General features: G+C 37.0%; 1 protein-coding gene across 1 annotated transcript in view; it reads right to left on the minus strand.

The window, feature by feature from the left end:
- The window catches only part of LOC135786148 (cilia- and flagella-associated protein 58), a 138,309-nt gene that overhangs the window by 105,286 nt on the left and 12,944 nt on the right, over positions 1 to 20,079 (minus strand). Inside the window, exons 8-11 of the mRNA XM_065295840.2 lie at positions 19,749 to 19,886; positions 15,155 to 15,314; positions 4,137 to 4,219; positions 3,254 to 3,445 (exon numbers count right to left, since the gene is read on the minus strand). Coding sequence (XP_065151912.2) covers positions 3,254 to 3,445; positions 4,137 to 4,219; positions 15,155 to 15,314; positions 19,749 to 19,886 — 573 coding nt within the window. The remainder of the gene's footprint in view (positions 1 to 3,253; positions 3,446 to 4,136; positions 4,220 to 15,154; positions 15,315 to 19,748; positions 19,887 to 20,079) is intronic.

Consider the following 20,079-nt stretch of genomic DNA (forward strand, 5'->3'; position numbering starts at 1 on the left):
CCTGGCGTTAGGGTTAGAGTTGGGTTTGGGTAAGGATGTCATTTTATGTAAATCTAACCCTAAACCGAAGTGACAATGGTAAGAAAATAGGACAAAACAGTTGAGTAACCAATACGTGATAATCACACGAAAACTGAAATTTGTTATACAATCACGAAAAAACGCGGAAATTCGCGATAATATTACGAAAAAAAGAATCAAAAATTTACGTGACTATATAACGAAATTTCGTGAGACTGGGTTAAATGTGCATAAGAATTTACTTTTTTAATACTGACCTGATACAATACTGATTTTGGCAGTAAATATTTATTTTTTTAATGGCGTTTATTGTGTTTTGTAACCAAACTCTTCATATATTTCACAAGTTCGCATTAACATGTGAAGAGTTTCGTTGCAAAACGAGATAAATCAGATTTTTTAATTGTTCAGAAATCTTGTTTTTTGATTTTGCATTCCAATTAATATCAATTCAACTGCAGTTGGTTTGTTTTGATTTAAACCTTCATAACTTAAAAGATACAGCTAAGTAGCCCCATAAAACAACACAATAACATGATAACATAATAATAATCATGTTTTGACAAAAATGTAAAAAATGGATTTATCTCGTTTTGCAACAAAACTCTTCATGTACATTAATCAATAAAGAATGAGATAAAGCATATTTGGCGAGCTGTCCGAGGGGAGGGCTCCGAGCTTGGAATTAAGGGACACTGCAAAAAATGTAGTATTTTTGTCTTGTTTTCAGTAAAAATATCAAAAAATTCTCAAATGAAGATGTTTTTTTCTTGATGAGCAAAACGACCCAAGGAAATAAGTCTAGTTTTTAGACCAAAAATATCAAATTTAAGTGATTTTGTGCATAAAACAAGCAAAAAAAAAATGTTTTGAATTTAGATTTTTTTTCTTGAATTTAATGTTTAAGAAAATGTTCAAGAATTTTTTTGCTTTCCCCAGTGGCAGATTTTTTTGCTTGTTTTATGCAAAAAATCGCTTAAAGGAATAGTCCATTTTTTTAAAAGAAAAATACAAATAATTTAAAAGTACATATTTGTTATTTTTCTTGTCAAAAATGACAATCGTTACGCTAGATAAGACCCTTATGCCTCGTTTGGGATCGTTTATAGACCTTTGAAACTCCGTTGAAAAAAACTGTTAAGTGTTGAGTTAAGTATTAAATGTTGGGCTCTATTAAAGTCCATTAAAATGAGAAAAATCCTGCAATGTTTTCCTCAAAAAACATTATTTCTTCTGTACTGAACAAAGAAAGACATCAACATTTTGGATGACATGGTGGTGAGTAAATTATCTGGATTTTTCTTTTAAGAAAATGGAATATTCCTTTAAATTTGATATTTTGGGTCTAAAAACTAAACTTATTGTCTTGGGTCGTTTTGTTCATCAAGAAAAAGCACCTTAATTTAAGAATTTTTTGATATTTTTACCGAAAACAAGACAAAAATACTACGAATTTTTATTCTTGAAAATAATTTTTTGCAGTGTATCCAAATCCTTATGATTTTTGCCATAATTTTGACCCATGTATTTTTGGCTATTGCTAAAAAAGGTAAACAATAACAGAACTTAAAATTGCCTGAAAACTATCCCTAATTTGTAGATTTTGCTCAAAGGTTAAATACATTTCTTATTCTCAGTCTACCCATATACGCTGTCTAGTATCATAAATAACACAGGCTCAGCATGTCTATTATACTGTTTATGACACTCTTGACTCGACTTATCTTGATAGTCAGCCATTATAACCTAAACATAAGTGCCTGAATGTTACTGTCTTTAAGTGAGCACAGAGCTGCAGCCGCACACACAGTTGCGATAGCAACAGCATTATAAACTCATCAGTAAGATGACTCACACATGCACAGTCAAGTAGCACAGAATGAAAAAAATGCCTTCAGGGATTACAAGGCAAAAACCAAGACGAGAATTACTCTCTGTTTATCGAGCAATGTGTGCGTGTGAAGCAAGGGTGCTGCTAGTAATTTCAGGCCTCCTGAATTCATTTAGCTCGTATGGCCCCCATATCAATAAGAGATCTGATCATCAAGGTCGATCATTGATTGAGGATCCACCCCAATCTGAAACCCTAGATTCGCAATTTAGCAACTTTTGATGATAGCATCACTTTAAATAGACCCAGCAAGCAATTTGGTCTGTCAATGAAAATGTAAAGGGATAGTTCTCCCGGAAATTACCCTCATGTTGTCCAAACTGGTAAGACCTCCGTTCATCATCGGAACACAGTTTAAGATGTTTTATATTTAGTTCGAGAGCTTGTTGATTCCCATTGAAAATCTATGCACGGTATACTGTCCATGTCCAGAAAGGTAATAAAAACAACATCAAAGTAGTTCATGTGACATCAGTGGGTCAGTTAGAGTGTGTTGAAGCGTCAAAAATACATTTTGGTCCAAAAAAAAAAAAAAAAAACCGACTTTATTCAGCATTGTCTTCTTTTCCGAGTCTGTTTGAAGCACATGCACGAGACTAAAGTCATGTGACTGTAGTGACGCAGCTGACGTGTTATCTGGTGCGCCCCAGCTGATTTTTTTTGTGTTGCGGGTTTCGTTTACAATCTGAGGGAAACGCACACTGTAAGTTTGAAAAAAAAAACATGTCATCCGCCTCACTGCAGTCACATGACTTTAGTCTCGTGTGTGCGCTTCACAACAGACGCGGAAGAGAAGACAATGCTAAATAATGTCAAAATTTTTGGACCAAAATGTATTTTCGATGCTTCAACACATTCTTACTGACCCACTGATGTCACATGGACTACTTTGATGATGTTTTTATTACCTTTCTGGACATGGACAGTACATCGTACGTAGATTTTCAATGAAGGGTTAACAAGCTCTCGGACTAAATCTAAAACATCTTAAACTGTGTTCTGAAGATGAACGGCGGGCTTACGAGTTTGGAAACGAAATGAGGGTGAGTCATTATTTTCATTTTTGAGTGAACTATCCATTTAAGTTAATTTGGCTAGAAGTAAGTTACTCATAGATGGACTACTGTATATAGAGTCTATAACTTCAGACAGTAAAATGATGGTTATTGCTTGCTGGGAGATTGGTGTTTAAAGTTCAATGCTAATCAGCAGTGTAGTGCATTGTGTAGCACCATGCACAGTGATTGGCTGTGATTTGCGATTATGTCACGTCTGCCCATTGTCGTGTGTAGCATGGACAGGACAAATTGCATTGTCGTGGACACATGGTGAGCATCGTACCTTTTTGGTGAGATCGCTGGCCTCATTTATGTAACGATCTCTTTCTTTCTCCAGCTGAAAGATGATCTTGCGCTGTTTCTGGGCTTCGTCCCTGTAGTTTAAAATCTCCTGTTCGAGGGTCTTCTTCGACTGTTCGTGTATCTTGACGATGGTGTGCTGTTTCTCGGTTTCGCCCGCTGCCTTGATCATGTTCTGAAAATGCAGGAGCACACAGACGCCAGGGTTTACACAAAATATCAATTTGTAAATATATTTAGCAAGAGTGACTTGAAAATACAAGTGAGCGTTAGAAAGAATGATTTTATTCTGTGATGTATTCCTGTTCGACAGATCAAAAGAGCTATTCTCCAAGGTAAGCCGGTAACAAAAGCCAAGTTTGTATGCCACTGCGAGTGCGTTCGTGAGACTGAATGTCCCTTGTGCAATTAAATATGAATATCTAGTTATTTTCATAGGCAAAATAGCGATGCAATATGCAGCACGTCAGCAGAAACATCATACACCTTCGCTTGTTTTCTGAAATCCATCTGCGCATCACAGCGGCATGGGGAAGCGTGGGAGAACTAAATTTAACAATTCAATCTGAACTTGTTGCTGCAGCATCAGTGTAAATTAATGAATCAGGCCGGAGGCAAAAACTGAGAGTTTCATTACACATATTGGAAGAGTCGATAATGAAGAGACGTGGTACTAAACTACATAATGGCATTAGAGCTTGTTCATGGACTACCTGCAAGCATTGCAATAGACCGAGAGGACAGATTCACAAAAATGTAGGGATCCATCCTGCACTATTCTCAGGATAACATTTTCAGACATATGCCTTAAGACACATCACATTTCTAATGTTTTGAAGATAAGTAAAACATCTCCACGCACAAACCTTGTTCAGAATGTCTCTCTCCCGCACCAGCTCATCTATAGCCTTCTTATCTGTGTCTGTCTGGGTTTTTGCGGCCTCCATTGCTATAACAAAAAAGGGAACATTTACAGATGTTTGTTCAAAGCCATTGAGATGTAGTGCTCATTTTTATACTTCTTTTCGAAATCACTTTTGGTCACCTGCTGTAAAATAATCACACAATTCAAAAAGCCCATTATGTGTATGCAGGCATAAAGAGGTAAAGAAAACTGGAAAGGCGTATAGAAAATGAGAAATATGAAACGATGAAAGATAGTCAACTAGCACCGGTAGACAAGGCTGGTTTGTGCTGTCATGTAAAATGGCCATTCCATGTTCTATCCTCGGATGACCCAGATCCTCGGACAGCCAGCTCACTGACCCCGCTGTCAAGGCCCATCTCATCAATCACAGAGCCAACCTTGATTGAGATGACAACATCCATCACCGTGGAAACCCCGATTAAGATGACAACGAGACTCTGGCTCCATCCGTCAAGCATCCAAACACCCTCCGTCCAATCAGAGCCTGAAGACGTTCACTAAATATCGTGGATTTCACTATATATTACTGGCTCGATGACAAGTCATATCATTTGTCATCCTGCACAGATGGGATCAAGGACACAACGCTAAGTTAAGTGGAGATCCACAAAACGTCCCGGCTAGGCTGCATTAAATCATTGCTGAAAAATTATCAATTCCATGCAAATGTCAATGTTACAATATTTTTTTTTTACTAAAGTATTTAACGATACTAAAATCTCAGATGTTAATATTTGCCGGTTTAATTACGCATGCAAAGTTTTTGTTAAAGTTTTTTTTTATCATATTTAGGTAAGTGCAGCTTTCAGGATTGTCATGTCTATAACATTAGCTGCATTTGCATTAAAGATTTGCGCAAAACTATTTTCTAAATGTCGACAAAAAAAAAACGATTTGTTAAATGACGCCGTTTCCATTAAGGGGTTGGGCACACCAAAACTTTTAAACACAGCTTAAAACGCCTGGAGGATGCTGAATGGCAGCTGTTTTTCAGCTGACTGCCAGCTTTCTTCAGCTGAGTGCTTTGGTAGCTGTGGTAATGTCCCGCCCCTCCTCCACTGTGATTGGACGGCCGTGTGAGAAATGACATTGATGAGCGGAGCTTTTCTCCCAAAGTTGAATATCTTTCAACTCTCGACGCTCAGCACCGAGCGCAGAAAAACCTTAGAGCGCCGTTTTTTTTTTTAGTGGCTGAAAAATCACCTCACCAGAGCGTAAAATCTTTTTTGCCATATATGAGAGTTAATGCGAAAGTGCCGTGTTTTCATTGGACGCATTTTCCATTTAAACGCCGCTATAGTCTCTTTCCAAAATTAAAGAGCACATATTTCGTTGCTAAAAAACAATGTTATTTTGTGTATTTGGCATAATACAATGTGGTTGCGTGGTTTAAAAAACACATTATTTGTCACATACCGTGGATTATTGTTGCTTCATTAAAACTTGCCTTCCTTAAACGCTCTGATTTATTACAAAGCTCATCGACAACAAAAACAAAGTGGCGTAGCCTACAACCACGAAACAAATGTGTTCCAGCCAATAAACGACAAGAAGGATTTCAGGGTGGGGTTTGGGGGGTTAGTGCGTGTGAGGAAGCACCGAAGGGAGAGGGAGGGGCAAGGGGGAGAGTGAGAGAGAGGGGAGAGGGAGGGGGAGGAGTTACTATGCTCCATTTTGTTTGACAACACTTCGAATGTCAACAAGAAGTGACGTCACACATATTAGCTTAAGGGGGTCGCACACAGGACGCACAGCTCAGTGCCGCGCAGCGCCGTTACGTTCTAAAAACCTCGAACACATTGCTTTCTATGAGTATACGCACACCGGCCCCGACAGCTACCATACACAAACATGGGCTGCTAACGTATATTTTGCATTTTGAAGTAGCCGCTATCTGACGAAGCTCGCGCTATTTAATGTCCACTTCCGGTTTACGATACCTCCGAGTTGTCCTAGACGCGACACGACGCTGAGCTGCTTGGTCGGTGTGCGACCCCCTTTAGAGCGCCTTTAATATTGTCTTTACTACCTTATCAACACGAGCCAAATCTAATCCAGAAAATGCTAATAAACAAGCTGATCGATCAGCTTTGCCAGCGCGGCTTGAACAGGACGTAACAGATTGGTAAGGTAAGGATACTAAAGCATTAAAACCATGTCTGCATTTGTGATCATAGAAAACAACAAGTGCTACTCTGCATTGCACAAAACTAGCATTTTAGTCATGGTTTAGTCATAATAAATCGTTAACCAATACACACTTACACACAAAAGGAAATGTAAAATCGTGAATCGATAATTGGTGCCCTTTAAAAGAAATTATATATTTTATGTTCTTTAAAGGGGACAGAGAATGAAAAACCATTTTTACCTTGTCTTTGTTGAATAATGGTAGTCTAGCCGCATTCACGAACATACAAAAAGTTCTAGACATGCTAAACATCTCAGTCTCATAGAAATTCCTCTTTTAGAAATGTCAGCCAGAAAACGACCCAATCTGAAAAACTGATGCTTATGACATCACAGGCATCTCACTGCCCCTACACTTTAAAATAATTGGCTACATTTTTTGAGTGGCAGCAAAGTCAGCCAATCAGTAATGAGATTGCAAGTTAAACCAGTAGGGGGAGCCAAATAGGTGCAAAACCACTTGTTTAAAATCCCCCACCCTAATAGAGCTATCTGAGAGAGGTTTTTAGGAAGCTTCTAAGCCATTACAGACCCAAACAAAAAAAAATTTGTCTACATGTCACATCACAGAACAAGGATAAATACCCCGTTCAATCATTCTATATCACCTTTAAAGAGAGATCCTTTCTCCATTTGTTGGGTGCTATTGCTTCTGGTTTGTGACTTTGTGCATTTTAAGTCTTAGAATTTCTACAATGTTGTGTCCCAAAAACCTGACATCCATAATGTATATCTCCTCAACTAAAATATAAAACATATGTATAGCCTGATATTTTTCTGGGTTTAGGGAAATATAAATAGATGGTTCAGTACTGTATATTGGTAATAAACGCATTCTCTGAGAATTTATATCATGTGTTGACTGCAAATGTCACATCCATAATGCAGGAATTGCTCAAATGTCGGATAATCTTGACATTTAAAGTTAACAATTGGAAAATGTGATGTAATCTGCAACCTGAAGCAAAACTAGATGAGAACCATTGCACTACAGGTTCAGCAGCCACATAGAAAATGAACATTCCCATTTTTACCTGTTAGCATTCTTATTTACCATAAGCACATACACTTCAACATCACTCAGAGCGAGATTTGTAAAGCTCTTTTGCGTCTCACAGGCTCCTCAGACACTTGTGGCCAGACGTCCTCTGGCGGACAGGTCAAATAGTCAATAATTGACTAACTGATGGCAGTGTTCGGCTACACTGGCCTTGGGGAAACCTTTAGCAGTGTGGTACGGTGGGAAGGTAAAACTGAAGTTATGCACTAGTACAGTCTAAACAGATTTTGCAACTGCCTCGTCATTTAGTTGACTGAGAGTTATAGAGACAGTCCTCCTGAAGCGACTGACGTACCTTGCCCAAGGGCACAAGAGTGACAGTTTACTTCTCATTACTGGAGGGGTTTGAACCTGCAACCTTTGGGTTACTAGCCCAGATCTATAACCAATACACTACGGAGCTGTGTAGTACACTATACACTATGTGGAGTCTCTTGGGATGCTTCTGCACATGGACATGCTGGTGTTAGGGAGAGGTCAAAGAGGATTGAAAAAGAAGGATGAGGTTAGCGGGTTTGAAGGGTAGAACGAGAAGATGGATGAAGACAAGGACCTGAGTTTTAATCTATTAAAGAACTGCTTCAGCTCATATGTCTTTCAAAGCCGCTGCACTGCAGGTGTGAATCGCAGAGAGGGCAAACAGCCCTGCCTTAAAATGTGGACTACAAGAAGTTAAAACCACTACACTAGATTTTCCTTAACAAGATGATATCTTGTTACCACTGGTTTTGAAAATGGTATTAATAGTTAAAGTATAAGTTAATAATATAAATAGTTTATATCTATCTATCTATCTATCTATCTATCTATCTATCTATCTATCTATCTATCTATCTATCTATCTATCTATCTATCTATCTATATCCATATATTCATCCATCCATTTATCCATTTATCCATCTATCTATTCATCTATCCATCATCCATCCATCTATCTATCATTCTATTTGTCAATCTATCTATCATTCTATGTACCTACTCTATCCATCCATATACTGTGTCCATCCATCCATCCATCTACTGTGTCCATCAATCAATTTATCCATCCATCTATCCATCCATCTATATTCATCTATCTATTCATCTATTCATCATCCATCTATCCCGCTATCCATCTATCCGTCTGTCCATACCTCCATCCATACATACATACATCTATTCATCCATCCATTTATCCATCTATCTATTCATCTATCCATCATCCATCTATCTGTCTGTCTGCCCATCCATCCGTCCATACATCCATTTACTGTGTCCATCCATCCATCCATTTATCTATCCATTATCTATCTATCCCACCATCCATCTATCTGTCTATTGTTCTATTATTCTATCTATCATTCTATTTGTCAATCTATTTATCATTCTATCTACCTACTCTATCCATCCATCATCTATCTATCCATCCATCCATCCATCCATCCATCCATCCATCTATCTATCTATCCATCTATTTACTATCTATCTATCTATCTATCTATCTATCTATCTATATACCGTGTGAAACCATCCATCCATCCATATATTCATCCATATATTCATCCATTTATCCATCTATCTATTCATCTATCCATTATCCATCTATCTATCATTCTATTTGTCAATCTATCTATCATTCTATGTACGTACTCTATCCATCCATCATCCATCCACATAGTGTGTCCATCCATCCATCGACCATCCATCAATATACTGTGTCCATCCATCTGTCCATCCATCCATCCATCTATATTCATCTATCTATTAATCTATCCATCATCCATCTATCCCGCTATCCATCTATCCGTCTGTCCATACGTCCATACGTCCATACATACATACATACATACATCTATTCATCCATCCATTTATCCATCTATCTATTCATCTATCCATCATCCATCTATCTGTCTGTCTGTCTGTCTGTCTGCCCATCCATCCGTCCATACATCCATTTACTGTGTCCATCCATCCATCCATTTATCTATCCATTATCTATCTATCCCACCATCCATCTATCTGTATATTGTTCTATTATTCTATCTATCATTCTATTTGTCAATCTATTTATCATTCTATCTACCTACTCTATCCATCCATCATCTACCTATCCATCCATCATCTATCCATCCATCCATCCATCCATCCATCCATCCATCTATCTATCATTCTATTTGTCAATCTATCTATCATTCTATTTGTCAATCTATCTATCATTCTATGTACGTACTCTATCCATCCATCATCCATCCATATAGTGTGTCCATCCATCCATCGACCATCCATCCATATACTGTGTCCATCCATCTGTCCATCCATCCATCCATCTATATTCATCTATCTATTAATCTATCCATCATCCATCTATCCCGCTATCTATCTATCCATACATAAGTCCATACATACATACATACATACATACATCATCCATCTATCTGTCTGTCTGTCTGTCTGTCTGCCCATCCATCCATCCATCCATCCATCTAACTATCTACCGCGTCCGTCCATCCATCCATCCATCCATCCATATATTCATCCATATATTCATCCATCCATTTATCCATCTATCTATTCATCTATCCATCATCCACCTATCTATCATTCTATTTGTCAATCTATCTATCATTCTATGTACGTACTCTATCCATCCATCATCCATCCATATAGTGTGTCCATCCATCCATCGACCATCCATCCATATACTGTGTCCATCCATCTGTCCATCCATCCATCCATCTATATTCATCTATCTATTAATCTATCCATCATCCCGCTATCCATATATCCGTCTGTCCATACGTCCATACAAACATACATACATCTATTCATCCATCCATCCATTTATCCATCTATCTATTCATCTATCCATCATCCATCTATCTGTCTGTCTGTCTGTCTGCCTGCCCATCCGTCCATACATCCATTTACTGTGTCCATCCATCCATTTATCTATCCATTATCTATCTATCCCACCATCCATCTATCTGTCTATTGTTCTATTATTCTATCTATCATTCTATTTGTCAATCTATTTATCATTCTATCTACCTACTCTATCCATCCATTATCCATCCATATAGTGTGTCCATCCATCGACCATCCATCCATAAACTGTGTCCATCCATCTGTCCATCCATCCATCAATCCATCTACTGTGTCCATTCATCCATTTATCCATCTATTCATCCATCTATCTATTCATCTATCTATTTATCTATCCATTATCGATCTATCCCACCATCCATCTATCTGTCTATTGTTCTATTATTCTATCTATCATTCTATTTGTCAATCTATCTTTCATTCTACCTACTCTATCCATCCATCATCCATCCATATAGTGTGTCCATCCATCGACCATCCATCCATATACTATGTCCATCCATCCGCCTGTCCATCCGTCCATCCGCCCATCAATCCATCCATCTACTGTGTCCATCCATCCATCCATTTACTGTATCCATCTATCCATCCATCTATCTATTCATCTATCCATCTATCCCACTATCCATCTATCTATCTGTCTGTCTGTCCATACGTCCATCCATCCATCCATTTACTGTGTCCATCCATCCATCTATCTGCTGTGTCTATCTATTGATCTATCCATTATCCATCTATCCAACTATCCATCTATCTATCTATTATTCTATCATTCTGTTTATCATTCTATCATTCTATCTACCTACATCCATCCATCATCCATCCATATACTGTGTCTGTCCGTCCATCCATTGACAACCTACTAAAGACCTCCCCTATCACTCTTTTTCAATAATTTAAGTGAATGGACATAATTAAATAATAAAAGAATAAAATTTTTGGATGAACTGGGAGATATTTTTAAATCTATTCTGTTCCACTCATTTCCCTGTTTTTATTGTTTTCCTATTCATTTGCCTTTTCTATTATTTAGTTAAATCACGCATGTAACACCTTACAAACCATTAATAAAGTGACTGCTTTAACCCTGCAGATAAGCAGTCTAGGCTCTGAACATGAATCAGAATGAAACTGAGGTCATTTTATCACCCTGGAGTCTAACGCTGCCTCACTTTCATTTTCCTTATGACAGTTCCTGAACACCCTGAGCCTCTGGGGCCTGCGAGGAAATATTTGTAATGGTGAAAAGTTTTGTTATAAATTTACTAGTCTGACATTGGCCACTAGATGTCACGCATCAGTGTTTTATTGACAAATAAATTCACACTGCAAGCATTAATGGCGATGTAAGTGATTTTATTTTAATGCCACGCATACAGTGGCCTCAGTACATCACGGATATTGCTGAAATATGTGTCCTTAGACATCACACCCGTCACGCTGTGACAGCCCTAGTCTACGTAAACAACCCAAAAAAGAAAAGAGTTAGGGGAGTGGCCTGCACTTTTTTAGCAAATCGAATAAGCTGTCTGCCTGTCAATCATTCATAGTTGACATTCAGCTTATAGGTGCTTGTAGCACCAGTCATTTAACAATGACATTTAACAATGAGTCCCATGCATTGTTATTACATGGTGAAAATGCCATTTCTCTTTCCAAAGAAGTAATGAATTAACAGAGCTTTAAAAGGATATAATGGTAAAAGGATAAAAGGATATAATGGAGTAAATGGTTTTCTTTTTGAATGCACTGTATGTTAAGAAAACATATCTACATTAGCTTTTTTAGATTATCAGAATCACACATACTCAGCAACAGATGTTTAAGGAAATTAAGTGTAAAACATGCAAAACAGAGAGATCTGAATTCAAATCAGCAACAAAGGATTAGAGAGGTGTAGACACAATGTGCCAAATGGAGAGAAAATCTATGAGGTGGAGGAAAGAGGTCATATGAGAAAATAAAATAAGATGACATATTCATTCTTTGAATATAATTATGAAAGACCTTTATGTGGACCTCTGTTATAATTGGCTAACCTAATTTTTATATGAATTAAAAAGTACTTTCCATTGAACAATAAATGTGGACATATACAGTATTTACAAGCTCATTCAGTTAACCACCAGCAGAGAGATTTCTGAACATTACTTGGTCTACTTAGTAAGGTTTTATTTCAAATGTTTTCTATTATTTGACCCCTTTGAATTAATTTTAATTAGATTTCAGAGGGATGCATGCACAGAAATACTCCAAGAATTACAGTTGTGAAAATGAATGGGGCTGTAGACTATAAAATGTTGCATTGTATCAGTGTATCAGTATTTTGTCAAGCTACAAAAGTAGCCAACTACTTTCAAACTACCTTTGTTATCTATTTAGAGCTGTAATGTTTAATGTTATTTCATCGAATCTATGCCATTCCTGTACACATTATATATACTGTATAGAAATGCAAGATACTTATATTTCTAAAATATTTGCTGTAGTTGTGCAGCTGTTTGCCAGTAATTTACTTAAGATTTAAATTTATGCTATTTACTGGCAACACTTTGTTCAAAGTTAAATTGGCAGTGAATCAAAAAATGAATTTTATATATAAGAGGTCATCATACTTAAATGAACAAGCTTGAGAACTGAAAACGTCCTCTTTACTGAAATATAACAGCTATTGGCACGAAGACATTAAATCAGTCGATTCAGGAATGTGCTGAAATATGACGGCAGATTAGAATTTAAACACCTCCCCAAACCCAAAATATAACGACCACTTTTGTAGCCCCGCCCAAAACTTCACACCAGGGGCAAAGCAAAACATGCACTGTCTCAACACTCAGTAAACATGCACTGCAAAAAGTGATTTTAAGAACCAGAAATCCTCATCAACCTCTTTGTTTTTATGAATAAACTGTTGCCAGTAAATAACGTGCATTTAAATCTACATTAAATTACTGGCAAACAGTAATACTGCCATATCTACAGACATTTTTACAGTGTACACATTCTAAGATACATTTTTTTATTAAGCAAAGTGTCCTGGAGAATATATTTTTAACTATATAATTTAAAACGTTAACCCATAACACTAAAAGAGCAGTTGTTATCTATCTGTCTCCTTAAAATGTATAAAATCCTTCAGATATCTTTATTTTTTGCATTTTTGTGTGGCTGCATATACACCCTCAGAAAAAAGGTACAAAAGTTGTCACTGGAACAATATCTGTACCATTTTGGTTCAGATATGTACCTTTGAGTAACCAGTATGTACCTCTAAGGTACCAATGTGTACCTTTGAGGTACCAAAGGTAAACTTTTTTTTTTTAAAGGTACCCCTCGAGTGAAACTTCTGAATCTTCCTGTACCTTTTTTTTCTGTGATGTTATGTATTTATTTTATATTTTTTCATTTTGTTATTTTCAGTCCTGTTACTAAAATGCCATGTTAAAAAATAATAAGTAGTTACCTGCAATTAACCAATATATATTTTGAAATAAAATATCAGGCTTTTTCTTTGGGTTTGGATTAATCCAGGACTAGGCGTTAGTTCAGGGTTCCCACACCTTAGTTAACTTCAAATTCAAGGACCTTTCAAGGACTTTAAGTCCAATACCCTCAAATGCAAAGACTAAATGTGGGGACACATTTCAAGTGAGAGCAAGGTAACATTGTGTTACTTTTTTAAAGATATATTGTTACATTAACCTTTTGAGGGAACTTGCGCTGCCTCACTGCGGTGACACTTTGGGGACACCTCAAGTGGTAAGTACGTCTGAATGTGTATATCAAATTCAACCAATGGTGAGGCTTAACGACAAAGACAGGGTGTCGTGGGAGCCAGGAAGTATATTGCCATCTGAAATATTGCCAAAGACCACGTTACAGGGACGCAGGAAGTATGGCAAGGGATACGCAGCGTCTCATTCACTTCTCAGGGAACAACTGTTACATACGTAACCCGAGACGTTTTCATGTGTCAAACTATGCAAAAAAGCATTTTGGTATGAATCAACATTCGCATACAGATATAAACATTTAAAGCGAACGGTTTAGCATGTGTGCTTAAAAAGTCTAGAATTTGTATGATATCATCCTACAGAGGGAATAATATGGATTTTTTTCCAGAAAACTTCTTGTATAAAATAGATTAAAGCACTTTCAACGACCTGTACCTATGTATGCATATTTTCAAAAACTTCCAAGGGCCTTGAATTTTTTCCCCCAGATTCACAAACTTTCAAGGATTTCCTGACCAGTGGAAACCATGTTAGTTACATAAGGACATTTAAGTAGTTTTTACAAACAAACCATACAGAAGCAATACTGGTGTGCATCTTGAGACAAAACAGTGGCACTGATACATGTTAAGACAAGGTGTTTTTAAATTAAGGCAGCTCAAACATGCCATTTTAGGTTTGGACTAGGAAACTGCCCATATGTGTGTGATTAGTTTCAGTGTTTAAAAAGATTAACTTCAATTGTGATGATTTATGACATGCAAATGGCACTGATTTGGTGGAATGGCTCATAATTTAATCAGAGTCATATTTTTCAACTCATTTGGCAGTGCCTGCAAAAAAAACTGTAAAACAAAGGTTTACAAATAGTTTACACTAAACAAAAAAAATTAAGCAGACCATAATTCATTTAATTCATAATTCATTAGTGATGAAACAATAACAAGCAGCAACTTTGAACCTGATGACCTAAAATATTATATATGTCATCATGAACCATCCAAACAAACCGTAGTACAGTAAAAAGTAATTTCATCATCATTTTATTATATTTAGTAACCCCCTAAAGCTTAAAACTTTACATTTCTGTGTGAATGTGTGCCCACTCGCCTCTCTCCAGTCCACTGATCTGATTCTTGAGTGTGTCTCTCTGTTTCTCCACCTCCGTCTTCTGCTCCTCCATCTGTCTGAGTCTCCTCTGCACCCCCTCTCTGAACTTGGTGAGCGCAGCGATCTCTTGCTTCAGTTGAATGACTTCCTCCTCTTTCACCTGAACCGCGTGGGATACAGGACATTAGTGTAGGGCAGACAAAAGTGGAGCAGGATAGATACCAGTATAAGAGACAAGCAGACAAAGTAGGATCGGCGCATGCACAGTCGAATAGACCAGTGGTTCTCAAGCTTTTTCCGCTTGCGGCCCCCCTTGTGTACAGTATGTTCCTTCGCGGCCCCCCAAAGAATATGTATGACAAAAAACTGTTCTAAAATTTAACATTTTAATTAAATAAACCATATTAAGTTATACAAGTAGTGCTGTTGGTTAGTAGCCTTATTTCTTTAGGTTTAATTACACAGAATTCATGATAAATTAATGTATTTTATAAAATGTCATAAAACTGGGCCCCCCCCCCCTGGCACCATCTTGAGAACCACTGGAATAGACAATAGAATACACACAAGGGTGGTATAATAGGAAATGCAGGTTGGATACAAGGAATAATGGTACTAAGATAATTGGATAGACATAAGGGTGGTACTAGGGTGGAGAATAGTTGGATAAATAATTATATTCAAAAGCCTAATAAATTAGTCAAATTGTCTTTTGCTCTAAATCTAATTATGTGAACCGGATTGTAAGAGGGTAAGGGGATGAAAAATATCAATAGCTTGAAAGCCATTGCGTTCAGGACTGATACAGCTTTAAAAGTCCGTGTCCCTGTGTATAATGGAAATTTGTTCAAATTTGTTTGCGTAAATGAATGACTACATTGTCAATGCACAAGTGTAATGTGTCTCAGTTGTAGCCCTATGGGTCCCCCGTTTCTCTGCCAAACCAATTTGATATCATATCAGACAGATAATGAAGGACAATTCTCAGAGGATCGTACGTGTGTAAGGTTGCGTATTAGGCGGTGTGTGTTCACGAAGAAACTGAGGTAATTTGCTTTATCGTTTGTGTGTCTAGCTTTTCTAAAAGAATGTAAACATGCTCTTCAGGTTGAATTAATGGCACTCCAGAGACCCCCAAAAAGCTCTTTATCACAAATCTCAGCACATTAAGGAATACGGGATAATAGGGCTAACAAAACAGGAAGAAATCTGCTTTTAATTATTCTTCTCTTTTATACTTTCAGTTATACCACAGTTATCACTATCTAGGCACCATAAAGATGAAAAGCTGGTAATTGTTATTTTTTATATATTTTTTCTTTTCTTCATAAATATGAAGGACATGCTTTAGGACTATATTGTTATTAAAACTTTTGAATAAGGGGTTTATGAGGTCTTATGAGAGCTAATACAACATTTACTGAATTCTTTCTTTTTTAATAATATTTGATGTCTCACACTTTTATACAACGGTGATTTTCGCATTGCAGAGACCTTTTCCTTTATATCATCACTTTGAATTGTATTAACCATTTGCTACTAGTCTAAATGCCAATAAATAACATTTCAAAGTTGAAAATTGACTAAGGTTATGCTAAGCATACATCCTCATGCATTTGAAGCAAGTTTCCACAGTGCTGAAATTCTGCCCCCTAGTGGCCTAAATTAGGTTTCTGCTCATAACCAATGAACATATTATAGATTTACATAATGCTTTTATCCACAGAGGAACTTACGAGGTATACGTTTTTATCAGTATGTGGGTTCAAACCTCTAGCACTAGCTTTACCAGTCAGCTATATAGGAGCATACTGATTAAAATGGAGCTGTACATTAGAAATGGGAATCTTTTAAAATCTGGTTTTGTTTCATTTAAACTGAGTTAATAAAGTCTCTCTCTCTCTCTCTCTCTCTCTCTCTCTCTCTCTCTCTCTCTCTCTCTCTCTCTCTCTCTCTCTCTCTCTCTCTCTCTCTCTCTCTCTCTCTCTCTCTCTCTCTCTCTCTGCAGAATCATGAAGTGAAATGTTTTGTTCATGTCTATGTTTTTTGTTTCTTACTGGTCAACAAAACGACACTACAAAATATGCCCATATTAAACAGAATGCCTAACAATACCGCTTTCATATCCTGCAGTGGTCTGCAATCAAATGCATATATCACGCCGGGTTCAAGCCACTACAATGCACACCGAAACAAAGAGAATGCGAGGCATTTCATTAAAGGTATTACATTCGCCGTATTAACCCCCACTGTGATTCAGTTATGAGTCTGGCAGAAGTTGTGAGCGGGAAAGATCTATCACAGGTCTGATGGGAGCCGATGAGGAGCGTAAACCTTCATCCTCTAGGGCACTAATTATATAAGAGCGAGACAGTTTTGACAGAAGTAGGAGATGGCAGCGCTATAAATCTGTTGGGTAGACATACAGTAGACTTTGTGTGTTTATGTACCGAACTATCCTTTAAGGGGGAAAATTGTACCCAGAAGTTAACTAAATGTGACAAAAAAATCCCTTTGGACATATCTGAGATCTCCACACTTACGTTTTATGTACATGGTTATCTGTATATCATAATGTCTGGGGTACATAGAGGTAAACAATACTTAGATGCACAATATACAGTATAAGATTTTTGGACTGAAATATTCAGTGTTATATATTTTGTTCACATGTGTACTGTACTTTTATTATCCCAACTGTTTCAATAATGTTTGAATTCAGAGAATTTGGTGTTTTTATAAAGGTTACCCCTGCGTTCACACCAGCCACGGTAACATAGAAATATATGTTGAAAAAATATGTTAGTTGGACGTGTAAACATTTTGAGTTTACTCGCTTCATTCGCGCGTGAAATTCTAGTCATTCGAGACACACAGACAATTCGCGTCTCATTCTAAGGTAATAAAACATAACTTAATACACCACTGATAATATAGTTATGTATATTATATTGCATTTATGTCAAGAGAATCTTTTAAAAGTTGCAAAATGCACCTTTAATTATTGAAGAAATATTACAAATTTCTCGCAAACATAGTAAAACTTTTAGGTGATCGTTACTACACTGTAAAAAATTATTTCAAATCAAAATATATTTTTATGTTACTTTAACTTAACAAATTTAGTTAAACAATTTCAACTTGTTTTCTAAGTTATTTCAAAACTTTAAAGGGCTCTATCTTACACCCGGCGCAATGCAGATCAATGCGCGACGCAAGTGTCTTTTGCTAGTTTCCACCCTGCGGAATTATCATTTTCACATTTAGTGCCACGTTGTTTAAATAGCAAATGCATTTGCGCCCCCTTTAGTGCCCATGGGCGTTCTGGTCTGAAAAAAAGGTGTGTTCGGGGGCATTGTTGGCGCGTTGCTATTTTGAGGCAACTAATATAGACTACGCCATTGACCAACAAAAACCTGGTCTAAAGTCTAAAGTCAATGGCGCAATATGTTTTTTTGTTATTTAAAGAGCGCATTAGTAATATGCGCCTATAAACGGGACGATAAGGCGGGTTTGCTTATCACATACATGAATGCGCAGCAGCACAAAAACGCTTTTAAATATGAAAGATTAAAGGATTGAATGTAAAAGATTATTATTGAGTCTCTTGGACATAAATGAGGACAGATTATGAGACGTTAGAAGGCACAAAGAGCTGCTTCACCTGCAGCCTGGTAAGTAAATAAATGCTTTGCTTTAAACAAATGCATCTGTTTTTAAATGTTTTTTAAAAACGGATTTATTGTTTATGATGACTCTGAACCTTTGGATATGGTGAGATGAGAAACATTTTTAAGTAATGCTTAAAAAAACTGACGCTGTCCAAGTGCTGAAACGTGCGGAGAGCCGTTTGTAAATTCTTTATCTCCTGTTTGTTACAAATAAAGTATTCTTAGAGTACAAACCTTTTCTTACAGACTTAAATTATTTTTTGATGATATTGGATAGCCATACATTTAAAGCAAAAAAGCCTGCTTTTTTATTCCATGACTAAAAGAAAACGGGTTTTAAAAGTTTTAATAAAAAAATAACAATTTCAATACAAGTGAAAAACAACACAATTATTTAACATTTATCTTAAACTGGGGATCTTCTTCCTCCGCTTAGTTTTTCAGTTTACAAAGTCCGTCATCTAAATAGGGTTTAGACATAGCGCCAGCGCAACTGGCTTTTAAGGGGAATGAGAGCTGAGACTCTCATTGGTTTATTGCACGTTACGCCCAAAATACTCCCATTACTCATTAAAAAAAAGGACCAACCCTTTTTGACCATGCGCTCGGCGCACAAACCATTTTTATCGTCATTAAACTAGCAAAAGTGGATTCGGCCACACCCATTTAGACGTTGCACTGTGCGCTTTAGAGAATGCGCTTAGATCGTTAAAATAGGGCCCAAAAAGTTGGTTGAATTGACTTTCATGCTGCATTTTTACAGTGTAGTAGGTGAACATACAGTATTAGGTGATCCTTTAAGTATATAAAGGTATAGCATATCTTTAGCTTGTTATGAAAACCGATAAAAAAATTCAATGTTATGTCCTTCACATTGGGTTTGGTGTGTGTGTGTGTGTGTATATGTTTTTTTGTGTATGTACCTTTAGGTCTGCTGCTTTCTGTTGGTTCTGCAGTGAGAGCTGTTCAAGGCTGACAGAGTTTTGTTCATTATCCTGCTGGAGTTTGGCATTGCGATGTTGGAACTGTTCCAATTCTTTACTGACTTTCTCATTTATGATCTGTCAGGAATAACACAAATTACTCTCTGTGGTCACCGGCACACGTTCTGCATGTTTTTGTGTGATTCCAGTGCACATCTTAATTGCTGGAAAATGCTATTTCTGACAAAATTTCTCATTTACAGATCCTGTATAGTTGGATTTTTTGTGCTCTAAAAGAGCAGGACATTCATTGTAGAGCTATGTATGGGGT

This window comes from Paramisgurnus dabryanus, chromosome 4 (assembly GCF_030506205.2).
Source record: "Paramisgurnus dabryanus chromosome 4, PD_genome_1.1, whole genome shotgun sequence".
Taxonomy (NCBI): Eukaryota; Metazoa; Chordata; class Actinopteri; order Cypriniformes; family Cobitidae; genus Paramisgurnus; species Paramisgurnus dabryanus.